The 16,856-nt window shown below is 39.3% G+C and overlaps 1 protein-coding gene and 1 long non-coding RNA gene across 2 annotated transcripts in view; one reads left to right on the top strand and one right to left on the bottom strand.

The window, feature by feature from the left end:
• Window positions 1-15,090, bottom strand: part of bckdhb (branched chain keto acid dehydrogenase E1 subunit beta) — a 44,814-nt gene extending 29,724 nt beyond the window's left edge. The window contains exons 1-7 of the mRNA XM_044034222.1: window positions 14,861-15,090; window positions 14,222-14,299; window positions 12,377-12,445; window positions 9,919-10,052; window positions 7,919-8,074; window positions 4,554-4,662; window positions 1,517-1,614 (exon numbers count right to left, since the gene is read on the bottom strand). Of these exons, the coding sequence (XP_043890157.1) occupies window positions 1,517-1,614; window positions 4,554-4,662; window positions 7,919-8,074; window positions 9,919-10,052; window positions 12,377-12,445; window positions 14,222-14,299; window positions 14,861-15,050 (834 nt within the window). The 5' untranslated portion in view covers window positions 15,051-15,090. The remainder of the gene's footprint in view (window positions 1-1,516; window positions 1,615-4,553; window positions 4,663-7,918; window positions 8,075-9,918; window positions 10,053-12,376; window positions 12,446-14,221; window positions 14,300-14,860) is intronic.
• Window positions 15,091-15,340: 250 nt separating this feature from the next.
• LOC122774311 lies at window positions 15,341-16,749 on the top strand. The gene is made up of 2 exons (XR_006360983.1): window positions 15,341-15,615; window positions 15,753-16,749. It is a non-coding gene; the product is annotated as an uncharacterized LOC122774311 (long non-coding RNA).
• The last annotated feature ends 107 nt before the right edge of the window (window positions 16,750-16,856 follow it).

Below are 16,856 nucleotides of genomic sequence, written 5' to 3'. Positions count from 1 at the left end.
AAGTCCAGGATGCTGTGGCTGCTGCTGCTGCTGCTGCTTCTGACGTGGAGAATTTAGAATGTTTTCTTGGCAAATGTTACACCAATAAATCATAGTTGGAATGCCAGTGACTTCCAAAAACACTGCAAGAGTCACTTACACCACGCCTCAGGTGAGCCTGCAGAGCCTTTGGGAGAGGATGAGTCTAAATCCATATTCTAACATTTGTTTCGGTATCTCACTACATCATTCATGCTCCAAAGAACCCAGAATAATTACTTAACCTAAAGTTTGATGCCATCTTTCCTTACTATCTTAGCTGTTATACTTCTACCTTCCCTCCATCAGTTGTGATGTCTCTGCATTACCACAGTCACACAAACAAAACACTGCTATATTGAGGTACACAAATTTGATAGTGGTTTGAATGTAACAGACATTTTATAATTATAAGTTACACACTACAGCTTTAAGATTTGGTTCAGTGCACTTGTCTTCCACAATCACCAGATGTGAATCCAGTAAATACCTTCAGGGTGTGGTAGAATGGGAGCATGAATACGCAGCAGACAAAATCAAAAAGATAAATGATGTGATCAAATTAAACATGGAGCAGAATCTGAAAGGAATGTTTCACAAAGAATTGAGAGGGTTTCTATGGCAAAAGAAGGAACCTATCCAATGGTACAGTGGTATCCCTTATAAAGTGCTTGGTGAGAGGATGCATAGATAATATACAAACACACAACCACAACTGCTGCAAACGCAGTGGATAGAGAAAGATAGGGGAAAGAAATCCTCTGTTTTGGATGATCAGACATTTTCACTGCAAGGTTTGGCCTTGGCTCCCTTCAATCCTCTTTCTGAGCAAGCCGTATGTGATATTCAGTGTCATAGAAAACTGCACCAGCTTTGTACACGAGGAGTAATGAGGTGGGAAAGAAGAGTGGCACTCTTCTCTCAAAAGAAAAAAAAAAGAAGGGCTTTGCTTTCCACTACTTTACTGGATCCTCTTTCTTCTTCAACAATAATACCAGCTTGATTAAGACATTTTCCACCTCATGCCCTCCGACATCCCTCCCACACACCAGGTACATTTCAGGCGGGATAAGCCTGTTAGAGTGTCTGCGTACAATTGAAGTTGGGGATGACTCCTGGAGAGTTACAGACACCTTCACATGGAGCTGCAGAAAAAAAAAATCTCTTGGATGAAAAGAAAGGCAATAATGGAACATGTGCAGCAAACATGTAGTGTTAACGTGTGGAGAGCCAAGAACAGCCTTGATGTTGTGGAGATGTCTGGGCTAATACAGCCAAAGACTGCTGACTGGGAGACCCTGCTGGGACAGAAAGGGCTTTGGATCGACTTAAAGTTAATCCACTCTTTGCCTCTGTGGCTTTAGACACCTTTTACTGGACATGAGGCAGGAGTTCTTTCACCACCAAGGTCATGGAAAATGACACAAAAGGTAGATGACAATTTAAAACCGCCCAGGTCACCAAAAAGACTTGATTAGTGATGCATATGATCGCCTACCTGTGTCCCCCAGGCAACCAGGGTGACGTCACTCCCTTCCTGTAGGACCTCAGCTTGTGACAGTGGGATGGTATAGGACTCCACAGGAACTTGTCCCACTGAAGAATCATACATATATTTAAAAACAGAGATACATGCATAAAAAATGTGTGAGCGAAAATGTGCATGGGAGTTTGCATACAAAACACATCCTCATAGGTCTATTCTGAAAATATTAATTCATTGTTTTTTACTATGTTCACAAAAAACTCTGAGCACACCTCTAAATGCTAACCTCGATGACAAAGTGATAAAATGACAGGCAGTGAAAGAAGACCAAGTCCAACTGTAGAACATTTTTACTGGCCCATTTTCAAATGCGTCTTCCAAAACCTCAACTCTCACCAGACGCTAAGTGCACTTTTATCAGCACAATTTAGTGCATGATCCAATGATAAAATTCTGCCAGCAACAAGCTCATAACCCCAAATAATCCCGACAGCAAAATATTAGTGGGATTGTAAGACGGGCCACAAATAGGTACATCAGTCCAAAAACTGATGGGGGGGGAAGTCACAGCTGGCCTCTCTTTGAACTCTTTGCAGTCCAAGACAAAGTGCATGTAAGTATGTGGTTTGAATAATAGTTAATAATGTCCTGGAAAACTCAAGCACAGACATGGAAATCATTACAGAGAAAAACCTTATAATAAATTCTAACTGTTATCACTGTTGAACATGTATATTATTAGCAACAACCATTCCGCACAGAAAGAACATATAATCAACAAAATGTAGCATTTTGTTGCTGCATTTATTGACTATAACCATAAATCCTGCGGCTGCAAAAAAATAGACAGAGCACAGGATGTTTAAGAGATTTTGAGGGAATTGAACAGAAGAAGCATTCCTACATGGCAAAGCATTAAGTCAAAATCATAATTAGGCAGAGTAATTATACTCTGTGGAGATTTCTGGAAGCCTTGACTTCCATGATCCATTTGAGATTTCGAGAAGCCATGGGGGAAAATAAAAGTGCCCCTTGTCCTGATGACTTACCACATTAAAACAACAAAGGGCTTGGGTGAATCATATGCAACTCCCAGTTTAAGTTTCCAGACCCAAAAGAAAATGGGCACGATGAGAAGTATATTTTGTCAAATATTAAAAATGAATTATAAAAACTAGGTTATGTTTTTTTAATATGTGGAGCCTCCGTCCATATAAAACAGTTTGACCTTGATGAGACAAATGTGTGGTTTTTAATCCTCTATTGCACATGAAAAGAGGTGCTTCAATTAAATATATTACTTCATAATCCAAGCAGAGATCATGAGAAGCTTGTGGACCCGCAGAGTCAGCTCACTCTGCGACTTAAGGAAATCATAATAACTCGCAAAACACTGCCATGACAAACCCCATGTGTGAGCTGAGCGAGTCATTTTTCATACATCTGTCAAAACACACCAGACTAATAACAAGACAACCAGAAACAAAGAAGACACCCCGAGTAAATGAAGGTGGAAACATACACAAGTAATGTGTTCATTGTATCGTGAAAATAAACACACAGTTGGTCGACTGACTAATCTTGTCACACCATCTTAAAAATGGTTTTCATATATCTTAAATTATTCCATCTGGAAAAGTTGCATGAAATAACACAGGGATTAAGACTTCTCTTACACACAGTACTATCTCATGGCTCCCCAGAGGGCTAATAAACAAATACAAATGTTAACTGACACAGTGAAGAACTTAAAACACCGGTCTGCGTATATACTGTTAAGATTCTTTTTTTTTTTTTACCTCCATTTCAGTGCCGTTACATGAATTTGAAAAGCAGTGCTCCACAATCAGTAGCATAATGACTGTAGCTACTCTCTCTTCTGCCCAAGTCAAGGTACTACGGCCTGGCAAACGTGCCCTGAGCTGCTTCATCTAGCTTCACTTTCATGCTCTCTGAAGTACTTTGGGTAGATGTGCACCCCTCTGCTGGTATAAGTCATAACTATACATGTGTGAGGTCCAGAGCAATGATACTCGAAACAAAAAGAAACAGACATCAGTTAATTAATAAATAAATGCTTAAAGTGTTAAATTCTTAAGGAAATGAACTGGACAACAGTTAATCATTAAGATCACAAATTATTACAGTGATTTAGATATTAGACTGAACTGGAACATGTAAAACAGTTTTGGCAAGTAATCTCTAATTCCCATTATTGAAAACAATCACATAACAGTCAGCTGTTACATCTCACAATCTCATCTGGCTCTTATCAACATGGGAAACCATACTTTAGTTGTCTTTTATTTCTAAAATGCTCCAACATCATCTTCAACAGTGCCTTAATGAGGTATATCAATGCTGGAAGCCTCTTCTGCACAGCTGCCAGTCCAGAGCCATGCTGGCCTTACATTTAACCCATGTACAGTGAACACTGTTGCTCTGTCTGTATAGTAAGGGAAGGGGGAGAGGATTCAGTTTGGCACTGTCAACACTTCACAGCCCATTTAGATGGTCTGCTTCACACTTGCGATCCTGGTGATCATGCTCATGCTGTTTGCAGTCAGGCCTGACATACTGCTCGTTTGTCTTGCCTCACACTTCTAAAAGGCAGAACGTTTGCTTTGAATAAAGAAAGCAGGCAAGAGAACAGCAGGCCAGCAAACCACAAAGCTGGAGGAGGTTTCGATATTAGATGGCATAACCGCTCCATGATAAGAGAATATACATTACACCATGTGCTGATATATTACATCTTTACCACAATTTGAAGTATAGTTCTAGATGGCACGAATGCAGGCAGGGAATTTGTTTAAGGGCAACACAAATGAATGTGAGGCAAGTGACCGTTACACGGAACAGGCTCCAACCAGCCGAGCGTCTCGCAAAATTTTCTTCTGTTAAATTAGGCCTATGTTTTGGTTTGATATTTGCAAATATAAGTGAAAAGCTTTCTTCTAAAAATTTCAAAATAGCATGGGTAAAATAATGAAATATGAGGAAGCCACGTGCCAACTATGGACTTCTATTCCCTTGTGATCCCTCTTACCTGCTGATCTGTACAGGATCTTGGGCTCAAAGAATATGCATGGATTCTGGTCAGCAATGCAGGCGAGAAGCAGCCCCTTGGCCTGCACTGGTCCACGAGGTATTACAACCTGAGGAACACAAGACACACTTCATTCAGCCAAAATGAACATCCTGCAAAAAAAAAAAAAAAAGTGGTGACATGATACATTTTTCTTATTATTCAAAACTGAAGATGTACACATCAGAGACAGCTAAAACCACAAAAGGTAACAACAAACCTTTTCACAATGCTGCAACAGTATTTCTCATCTCCTTTTCCTGCCAGCAATGTGAATGTGAACAACTAGATATGAATCTCCTGAATAGCATTTACTTTCAAACTGGGGTATCATGACAACACTGGCCATCTGGTGGAGCCAACAGTGCTAATAGTGGATGTACCGAGATCAACATTTATCAGGCTGACCTTTGCTATGAGACAACATGTTTATTGCTCTCAGCTGTGATTACTCACAAGGAATGAAATATGGCTGTGAACCATACAGACATCAGTGTGTTTTCACACTGATGTCTCACATTATTTTCCTCAATGACATTCTGATAGTTTAAGAAATTTCTATCATCAAATAGGGGAAAAGAAAAATCACTAATCACCTGAACCAGTTTCTCATGGTTTGTTAAAAGTGCTCTTACTTTGTTGCGTTGGGGCAGAAAACAGCTGCGCTTCCACATCCAGAGGGAAACGAAAACATGGGATTGACTGTCAACAGGTTACTGATCCTGCTAGCCAGCGGACATGAAGATTCTACTCCCTCAACTACTCCAAGTTGCACCATTTGTTGGCTTTTGAGTTTTATATTGTGTTGGGCGGCACCTCCATGTAATTTGAAGATTGCATCCAGTGAATGGCCTGTGGCACCTCCGTGTTTAACAATGTGTAATCATCTAACATGACATTTTATAAAAGTGATGTGAATAGAGAAGTCAGTGGTAAGTAGAGACATGACATATTTGTGAGTGTAGGAAAAATATTAAATATTCAAACTTTTAAGACTTGTTTGTATTATAATCAACAAGCTATGCAGGTATTAGAACATTTACAGTGGTTTCGTTGTTACTGCGGAGTGCACTCTGTTCAGTTAAGCCAATAAATAAAACTGGTGGAGGAATGCAGTGTGTGAAGCCATGTTACTTTAATTATCACTGTATTTGAGCAGCGGAAAACCGTTGCACTGTTGAGTATATTTGGTTCTGCACCACAGAAGGCAAAACTACGATCTAAATAGCTGCTGCCATAGGTTAGTTTTAAGCTTTCAGTGAGGGTGTGCGAGGGTCTGAATGACGTATATTTTGTCATTAGAGGCTGCATGTGTGGTTCTGTGCATACCAATTTGTGGATGGATAATGCTGCTTCAAGCAAACCAAACACACCAAGGGGACTCCAAGCAGACTAGAAAGTTGTATAATTGAAAACAACTTCCTTTTGGTGTCCGCAGCAGTCTGTATGTATACGGATATGCAAGAGAGTGTAATTGAGGCTTTACACTCAAGTGTCAACAATTCTGCCACCTTGCAGAGCAATTATCAAATCAAGAGCTCAGTGTGCCAGCAGCCTTTTCACCTTACTCAACGTCAAGACAAGAATCTCTCTTGACTGTCTTGACGAAGAATCTGCTTTGAAATAAGCCTCAAAAAAACAAATAAGATTTAGGATTAATTTAATGAGTTGTTTTGCAAATTGTTCATGTGGCTGGATTATTTTGGACAATTTACACCTAAAGCTCTTTGTTTATAAGATATTCAGAGGTTTGATTGATTATCTATTGGTTTATGAAAAACATATTATATATATGAAAAAACTAAATTCTACATGTTTTGTTAAAGATTTCACACTGTACACACTCATTTTAAGATCTACACATTGAGAAATTGTGTTTTTCACCTGGAAAAAATAAACTTGCCCAACATGAACATTATTGTCTTTGTGATTGCTCCAGAGTGCCTGCCAAAGAGTATGAATTCAAGTTCAGCTGTATAATGGATACCATTCCACAGCCACATGGAAAGCCCTGTATTCATTTTATAGCTCGATTTAGCTGATGACACAGCCCAGCTGTTATCGATAGCGGAGCTTTATGTTGATTCTATCAGACATTACTATCATAACGCAATCATGTGATCTTATTGGTTTCTTTCTCGCTTCTCCCCAGATGTACGCTGTGAGGGTGTTTGTCATGTGCCATTTGGAGAGAGGAAAAAAAAAAACATAACTAAAAGGAGATGTTTCATAAAAGGAAAAGTTTCCACTTTAAAAACTTGGACACAAATGTGGATGTAAATCATTTTCTCTTGAAAAAAAAAAACAACCCACAATAACTCACAAAAATAGACAGTATGGTGTTCATGGAGTTCAAGTGTGGGAGAACATCAGAACTAGGCAAATGTCTACATGGAAGGAAGAGGAGCTTGGAAGGCATGGTTAACACTAACAAGATGTAAAGAAAAGTGTGTCCCTGTAAATTTCTTTCTAAATTGTGTATGTACACAAGAAGTTCTGTGGTGTAGAGGAGAGCGAAATATTGTCATCCAACAAAGAAAGAAACAGTGTCTTGGGAACAATACTAATCCATTATGATTAAATAGTTTGACGCTGATTTCCCCCACCATCATTTGAACAGCTCCAGTGATGCAGACTGCTGAGATTTATTTTCACACAATCTGGATTTCCTCTGGATAGTGTTATATCTGAGATGATTTGAGTGCCTGGAGACTCCTACCAGATAACTTGTATTTTTTATTTATTCCTTTCAGGTCCAGTGTGTAAAATGTAGAAGTGCTTACTGGCAGAGGTTACATATACAACCCATAAGTATGTTTTTATAGGTGTATAATTATTTTAAGTTTAAAATCAGAATAAGCCTTTTAATGTACTTTAGGCAAGGGCCTTACTTTTACAGAGACTGCCGTCTTAGCAGCCCAAATGGACAAACCACATGGAGCACATGTTCAGGCATTTGAAATGAAAGCTTACTTCACCAGTGAAGAATAACTGGCATGTGAAGACGACCGTAGTTCCCTGACGCACTTAAGAAATGAAGAAGCAAACGGAAGTCTCCTCCTTTTGTTACAGTATACAGTCTCACCATTAGACGGCAGTGATTGTTACACACTGGCCATTCAAGGTTGCAGCAGCTTGACTACAAATAAGGACTGTAAGATGACTGACAACACAGATTTTGTCAGCCCATTTCATGAACCGTAATGTTCGGCCTGGACACGTTTGTAAATGTGTTGGAGCAAGTCGCAACATTACAACACGGCTCAAAGTCAAAACCTTTGAAGAATGAAAAAGGTCAGAATCCAGTATGTAAGTGCATGGCTGACCTTGAGGCCAGGGCAGTGGGCGAAGAAGGCCTCTGGACTTTGAGAGTGGTAAAGTGATCCGTGGCCAACACACCCCCAAGGAGCCCGAATGGTGAGGTTGCCGCAGTCAAACAAGTTGCCAGAGCGGTAGCGGTACTTTGCTGCTTCGTTGACGAGCTGGAAAAAAAAGAAGACCAAAATTATGTATGTTAATACAACTAAAATGCAAGAGGATAAACCTTGACGGGACCTGGCTGTTGCAGCAACAACAGTGTTTAAGAATACAAAAAAGAAAAAAAAAACCATTGTTATATAACAAAATTGGGTTTAACAAGTTTGACTAGTTCAACCACTTCAAGTAGAATTATTTAGCAAAAACACACTGGAGAAAATGAGAATCTTCTTCTGTTTTTTTATGAAGGAGACCGCACTGGTGGACAAAAGGATTTTAGGTTTAATGTCGTTCCTCGTTAAGTGTTAAATTCAGACTTTATATTTAACAAGCACAGTCATCTCTACAGTCTGGTTTCTTTTTCCTACCTCTGTTGTCTCTGATGCTGGGCTTTACACTCTGAAACACAGGTGGGCTATTAATTCAGCTTTTATGTCTCTCTAAGGTCAGTTTGGACTGCATCGTATTAAGCGAGTGCACAGAAGGCAAGAGCGGGAGCCCACTCAAGGCCTGGTACTAGGTTAAACCTACTATGCAAAGCATTGCTGCAGGAGCTTATTAAAAAACAGCTTAATTACATATTTGGATTGACATTACCTTGACGTAGCAGCACACATTCATCTTATGCTCCTATTTATTTGTGGAGGATACAATAATATGCAGACTGACACTAATGTCAACAAATATGCATGATTTAACAGCACTGATGCATATCACACTGCCCTGCTCAGCCTATTAATGCCATGCAATCATCTGTCGGGAGATAAAGGGCGAGAGAAACAGGTCTTCCCTTTGTTCAACTGAAACATCTGAAGCAGACCGACCATAAAGTATACCACAAAGTACAAGAAAATCAATCCAGATGGAAGATAAGGCAGAAAAATTTAATGGCTGTCAGGAACAGCAATTTAGATTATGATGGCATGTGTTTAGACCTTGGAGTCCTCATTACATTACAATTCAAAATGTAATTTATACCCTGACAAACCACAAACATGGTATAACAGAATCATATCTTTAATCATTAACTGAGTTGTCTCTGCTGACTAAGATGATAACATCCAGGAGCTTAATTTGGGTCTTTTTGTTGATTCAGGATAACACTTTAAGGCAGGAAGTGAAGTTATTAGGTGCTCCTTCAAATGGCACTTCTTTAGTGCATATATCAGAGAGAGAACAGAACAGCAGATAGGTTTCAACAGGTTTCAACAAGTAAGGTTTAAGACCATTATGGAGGCAGCTCAAGACTTTTATCATCCCTCATGCTGCCAAATAAAATATAAAGCAACATCAGAGTACAAGGCTTACGTAATGAACACCACTACATATAGTTGTGTGTATGCAAACCGTTTTACTGAGGGTTGTCTATGTGGAACTGCTTGAAATCGGTGTGCTCTAATGAATTCTGACCAGGTTGCACAGTTCACAGATTTATTCCTTATTGATTTTGTTTTGCTTTTTTATTAACAGAAGGATCACTGTGTAGGACTATTGAAAGTGAGACTAAAGGTGAGGTAAATGCTGCTTTACAAAGGTAACATTACAGTCACATATTCAATTTAACTTTAGGACATGTTAAAATGATAAATTATTAAGATATTTTAGCACAGTAAATATACATTGTAGTATTTAAGATTTTTTTTTATTTTTTTTTTTAGAAGGGCCAGTGGAAATCTTTTTTTTTGTTTTTTTCTTGGGGGGGAGGGGTGTGTATGAGTGTCTGAACTCACCTAAGTGGAATGCAGTAATTCTTTAGTGTTATCAGCTGCATCTGTGCTTTTTCTGCTATGACAAGCCAAGGCATCTGGTGTGGAAAAAAGGTCTTCTCAGCAGGGGCAGTGTGCCTTACCTGGTCAAAAGCAGGATAGATGTAATCAGCAAACTGGATCTCGGCAATGGCTGTGGCTCCAGCAACGGCTACACCAATACCAAAACCCACAATCCCCTGCTCACAAAGGGGAGTGTTAAAGACTCTGTCCTTGCCTGAGGAGAAAGTAGAAGAAGGGAGGCAAAAAAGATTAAGAAGCAGCAGCAGTATTAGCGCAAGGAAACCAGTGCCTTCTCATTTTTATTCTTTTACAGACAGAAAAGTTTACATAGACGTTTAAAGGTGTGGCCCTCTGAATCTAATTATTTATTTGAAACCACTGACCACTAATTGTAGAGGGTGTCTAAGGAAGAGCAGGGTTTTTTGATAACAGAGCAAGGTCCATGCTGAACATTTGAGGGATGAGACTGCAAAAATACTCTCACTTAAAATGCCATGCAGTCCGAAAATAAATGAAGTGACAAGCTGATGACTCCTTCTCAGCTGTAGACAACAAAGCCTACGATGTACACGCAACCCCCATGAGGTAGAAACACACACAAAAAAACGTTTCCAGTCTCTACCCTGTAATACAGCAAAGAGCCACAAGAGAGGGTGTTTAAATTTGGAGTCGAGTGTGTTATTTTTTGCTTTCATCTTTAAGTATTTGCTAATTTTGTCTTTTTGAGCTTTGCCTTTTTGTTTTGCTGCTTTCCAGCAGTGAAACTGTGCCCTCGAGTGCCCTGCTATGCACTCACAAAGTTCAATTAGCAACCACAGCACCATAAACCCTTGGAGGAATGAACAATTAAGTGATCAAAATTTCAGTGTCTTGCTCCTCGGACTGACCCAACCTCAAACATGCAGTTTCATGTGAAAGTGACAGTAAAAAACACGCGTCTGTGTGCGCACGTGTGTGTGGAGATACACATTTCTGCATGTCGTCAAAGCAACCAACGGTAAATCAACTCGAGAAACCCATATTACAAGTGAATGCAACAAACTATCATTGTTCAGCTGATGTTCGTGTCTTAGTTTTTCACATGAGGCTGAGATACAATTTTAAATTGAAAACATGTTTTGGGGAAACTTCTATAGCTGGTGCCATCTGACACAAGCTCTGTTCTCAGTGAAGAGGGCTACACACAATAAAGAGAGCTAAACAGATCTCGTCAACAATGAGGGCTTCTTTTTTTTTCCAGAAGTAGCCAGTAACTAGCGACAGCAGATCTGAATCAGTGAGGTGTACGAATGCAACCAGTTTAACAAAACCAATAATATGTTGTCCACCCTGAATTATCCTCCATTTTGTATGACAGTTTCAGATGGCAAACGTGCGTGCCATCCCTTTCAGTAGCGACGGGGATAAAAACAGCGGCGAGTCTGCAAGGATGAAATGGAAAATAATGATCCCTCTCTAAAGGTCAACCCCTCTGACGTCAGTGAAAACAAAAGGCAACGCTGGATTGAAACGCCTCACTATGGAGCACGCAGAATGTCTTATATATGATCTATATCCAATTAGTTTATGCTACTTACCACAATGATCACATGATAACCTAAAGAAATATGGTACTGACATTGCACAGTTTCTGTAATCCTTTTTTCATCCTGTTTTAGCTGGACAGTGTTGTTTGAAGCTTGACTGTTCCAAGATTTACAGAAAAATAACATGTGACCAAGACCAAAAGGTTGTAAATACATACTTTTTATATATATGTATAAAAAAAAAGAAATTGAACAGTAATTATAGCCACTGACTCTTTTTCTACTTGGCACCAATGTTAGACATGCCACAGCCTCATTTATAGAGAAGACCTTGCCAGCGTGTTTTTAAAGGGTATTGCAGGGAAGACAGCTGACATTTTGACATTTCTCAAGGACAAATAAAACTTCCATTTTTACTGCTTCAGTTTCAGGACCTTGCTGCTGTGGGTGCTGCCTCTGTGTCACAGCTTTCTTGAATAATAAAACAGGACTACTTTTAATTTCATTACCAAAACCTGTGCTTCAATAAAGACTTACACCTTATACGTCTTCAGTCAACATAGGGATTAAAAAAATTAGTTCATTCTAAATAAAAGTAGTGCAAAAAGACCCATGACACAATGTAAATATCTTTAAAAAAAAAAAATAAACAATCAACCTGTAACAATTTTAACATTAAGTCTTATTACTCAACCATATTTGGAAAAAAATTTGATTTCAGAAATGAACTTTTGTTCACACTAGTTCATCTTACTATATCAGCTTTGTAAGGAGAACTGCTACAGGGGACAAGTAAATGTAAACAGATCCTTCTGGTCCTTTAGGTGAACAGTGAACAAAAATATGGCCTTGCAAGAGAAAGAAGGTGAGAATGCTGAAAGTCCTCTGCTGCCACCTAGTGGACAACCATGTGAAGCAGACTGGAGAACAGGCGGCTGACTGTTCAGCACACTCAAGAGTAGCTCAGCAGCTGGAGAGGTGGTGAGTGTTTTAAGGGGAATAGATGACTTACCATATTTGTCTCTCAGACCCACTGTACATCGGAATACTCCACCAAAGGCAACGTCTTCGCCAAAGATGACTGTAGATAAGCAGACAATACAGTCAGTGATCAACAGTGCATGTTCCTTAACGCACAAGGAAAGGAAAAAAAAAACATATGCCAAGGATTCAATAAGGAAAACACAAAGCGAGATGGAAAAAATTACTGCACATCAATGACTGGGCCTCAACTTGGCAATGTAACCTGATGAAGTGACTGACAGTATCATATTTCTATGAAGTTGTCATGCAGGACTTGAAAAACAATATTAAAAAAACAATACAATCCTTTCTTTGAAAGACAGCCTCAGTGTTGTTCAACTGAGAAACATGACAGGTGATCAAAAACTTTAGTACTTGCATGGTCAGAACAAGGGATGCACACGGAATAAAAATACATTAAGGAACCAACATTTTTTGGACAATCAAATACTGAAATTAATAAATGTTCACATCCATTATTGTTAACAGTGTTTCTCAAAAATTGCTTAAAAAAACGATTTGGATTTGCGATTTGGATAACATTTCGATGAATTGTTCAGCCTTAGCTGATAGCATGACCTCATACTGTTGGGATACCTGAGACAAAAGGGATCTCAGGAAAGAGACCGTCGTTTCAAATGGCGATGCTGCGAGGGACAAGCTGACATATTCAGGGCTGACTAAAAGCAAACATGAATACATAGAATCTTGTAAACAAATTAAAAGTTTGACTTCGCAGTTTTTTGCAACACAACACAGAATGAGTTAAACCTATTGACAGAGACTGCAGTAAAGGGATGAAGCGTTTGTCTATTGTTTGGTCAACAGTATGAAGACAAGCAATCTAGATAGTTACACCAACATTCTTATAGTCATTGTGTTGTGCCTGCCACTGCTTGTGAGAGGATTTTCACATCTCAATATTATAATATCACTCATCATAGCGTGAGAATGAGGTAACATTAAAGGTCAAATAGAGATCCTGCCTGCCAGACTCTCACCTCTTGTCACTAGTGTACATCTCCTTTTCTGAGATGACATTGACTTGGTAACTGAAGCTAGCTGCAGAATTAAGAATGCAAACAGCTAACCATATGATTAACCAGGGAAAAGGGAGTAGGCCTACATCATCAATCATGTTTAACAGAGAGGAAAATAAAGGGGAGAGCAGTCAGGAGATTAGTGAGAACGGCATTATGTGTGAACCCCTGCTAGTTGTGACCACCAATTTGAAAGATTTCACCTTTTTCAGATAAACCATAACCACCTGGTTATTTTGGCATAGTGGAAATTAACTAGCCATTGCTGCTGTGGAGAGAAAAAATTAGTCAGGAGGTATGTGTAGGAGCAAGAGGGAATTTAAAATATGTCATTGTTTGTGAATTTGTGAAGAAAAAAATGACAGCTTCATTTATTAAATTATTTATTTATTCCTGAACTGCTACTGAACAAAAATTCATAGGCACCCCTGCTGTAATTGTGCATGTACAAATGCCAGATAAATCTCTCGAATATTGAAGCCATTGTGAAGTTGATGTCTGAATATGATGCCAAGCATTGATTCATTTAATTATCATGATTGAAAAGTAAAACACTGGCTATGGGGAAAACAAACAACGATGAGGACACACCTATTTAAATTCCCTACCAAATTCAATTATATTACAGTACTATATATCTGCAAAAACAATGTGTTACCAGCATAATTTTTTCATTTGCAAAATACAAATAGAATTCATTTGTGATAAACCAGGACAGAGATTTTCTTTATTATCATAATTTTTTGAACAGACTTCAATTAATAATGGATGTATTTATTCTTGTAGGTTCCTACCTGCAGTTGGGTCATTGGCAAGGGTATTGTCCAAGGCACTTGTAACTGACTGGAAAAAGTTCATCTTCTGCGTAGGACCTAGACAGTGAATTAGTTCAAATCAACAACAAATAAGTGCACACACCTGTTATTGCAGGAAAAAAAATTCACATTTTACTTTTTTAAAAGGGACAAATAAAAACATGTTGAGCATATGTACTAGGTTGTCATTCGCTATTATTTCAGCAAATATGCATATGTATATAATACATATGGCTAAGATTTGTGTGGCATGCGCTTGTGTTCAGTCAACACATCATTTGGCAGAGTCACTCCACATTTTCAACTCCATGTTCATTTATATATGCAAAGATTGTGGGGATTTTTCACTTAACCTTTTTCTGCACTAGACTGGAAAGGTTAGGTTTGGTTTGGTGCAGTACGGTACGTATTGTATTCCTTGCGTTCCCATTAGAAATCCCATTCTATAAAGCCATGTTAACTTTCACAAGAAGTTAAGCGTTGTCAGTAATGTTTACATGAAGACATCGCTGATACAAGCCCATCATGTCACAATAAATTAATATGTTTAGAGTGACTTGTTAAACTTCCTTCGTGTGACGAAATGTGTTCACTTTAGCCGGTTAGCTAGCCACTCACCATACTGAGTCGGGACGGGGTCAGGCTGGTAGGTAAAGTGCATCGCATGTCTTCGTTGTGTCTTAGAACGGGAGTTGCAGCTCGGTGACAGTTTCAGCAGTGTGGCCCCGAAAGAGCTGTGAGCCCCGGTACCAACACCGATGAGTTTCGAGTTTGCGCCTCGGATGAAGAACCGTGCAGCAGCCGCCATCACTGTTGTTGTCTCACACCAGGAAGGGCACGATTAATTAAAATGTACAGATCGTCTAGTAAAGTAAGAAAATCACTCGGTGTCGAAAACAGTATTTGTTTGCTTTTACTTCCCCTGAGCTCTAGATCCACATCCGGATTATCTGGTTTATCTTCGATCTGGACTCTTTGTCACAATAAAATGGGGTTTTATGTTTTGTGTTTACTTTCAATAATAATAATATCCATGGTGTGTCTGAGAAAAAGCGTTTGAATTTGCGTCATAAAAGGAAAGGAAAGCAGGCTGTAGTTACGAAATTGAGTGGTACCAGTGGGACCCTGGAATAATGAGAGTGAGACCTCCTGTTTCTCTCTTTTACGTCAACTCTTTACGGCCAAATAAAGGTTGCGATTGGCTGAAAAGGAGGGCGGTGTGCGTATTAATATTTTGATACATATGGAACGCGTGTACATTTTAAAACGTTCCACTGCAAGAAGCTGAATAACCTAAAGTCTAATTTCGTCTTATATATGTTCTGTCTACGCCTGCACATTTGGTTGTGTTGTAACTTCTAACAGCAAAAAACGTAACAGTTGTTTGTGACACAATTAACTTAATAAGACCTGTGTCATGAATGTTATGCACTCAGAGGCAGCTACCATTTTGGACTTGCCATACTGTCCGTCCTTTAATCGGCATTTTCTTTTATCTTTTTGCCTTCAGAATAGAGAAGCTTGGGGATGCACATCAGCAAGGACCTCTCCTAGACCACCAACATCATATCACTGGGGTGGGAGCTGCACTGAACACAGCTGGGAAGATCATTGGTGTCCCACTTCCCTACAAGACACGTTAACACCCGCCTCACCCGAAAAGCAACATGATGTGCGCGACGTCAGCCACCCTGCACACAATCTCTTCTGCCTCCTGCACTCTGGGAGGAGATACAGAAGCACCCGCGCCCGCTCCACCAGACTTGCAACCAGCTTCATTCTCCAAGCCATCAGGAAGCTGAACTCTCTCCCATCCATCCCTCTCTGCCCCCCAAAAAACTATAGCCTCTGAAGTTGCTGCTGTTTTTATAACGTCTCTCTGCTCTATGACAAATATCTCTGCAGTTACTTTTTGCACTGTCACAACAGATGTAGGGCAGATGCTGCCTGTGACATCCCTGTGTTTTATCTCGTTCTGTTTTGTCCTGTGCACTTGTTTAGAGCTAGAGAATTGTTCTTATTTAGTATGCACTTTATTTTTAGTGATAAGCAATGTTAGGTGATGTCTTATCTGTTGTGGGATAGCGAGAAACATACTTTTAATTCCTCTGTATGTCTAGTATATGTGGAGAAATTGACAATACATTTGACTTTGACTATACAGTTAATGATAAATGACACATTTCTGCAGCAGAAATAAGCTACAACTACATGCCCCATTTTATAATCATTACATCCTCAGTGCCTCTGAAAATAGTTTCATCCTCAAAAAGAAACCACAGTAGGTAATAAAAAGGAAAGCAATTATTGTCATTGTGCCAGTATTCATCTTAAAGTTCAGTGGGAATTTAAAGTCTGACTTAGTCATACTATAGGTAAAAGAACAAAATGAATCCTTTTGGTTAAAATAAATCTTGTGTTCCTCTATCTCTCTCTCTCCCCAAGAAACCCCCCAATAGTATCGTAGGCCACACAGTGGCAGTGCTGTTCCCCACACAGGTCCATAAGAAAAATGATAATAAAATATACCATATGGAGTAATTCATCAACATTTGTTCCACCTGTTACTTGTCCGTCTCCCTAAATACTGTTCAACTGTTTGAACTCTTTAGAT

This window comes from Solea senegalensis, linkage group LG9, assembly GCF_019176455.1.
Source record: "Solea senegalensis isolate Sse05_10M linkage group LG9, IFAPA_SoseM_1, whole genome shotgun sequence".
Classification (NCBI taxonomy): domain Eukaryota; kingdom Metazoa; phylum Chordata; class Actinopteri; order Pleuronectiformes; family Soleidae; genus Solea; species Solea senegalensis.
Note: the sequence above shows the minus strand (reverse complement) of the source record. Positions and strands in the feature narration are given on the sequence as shown.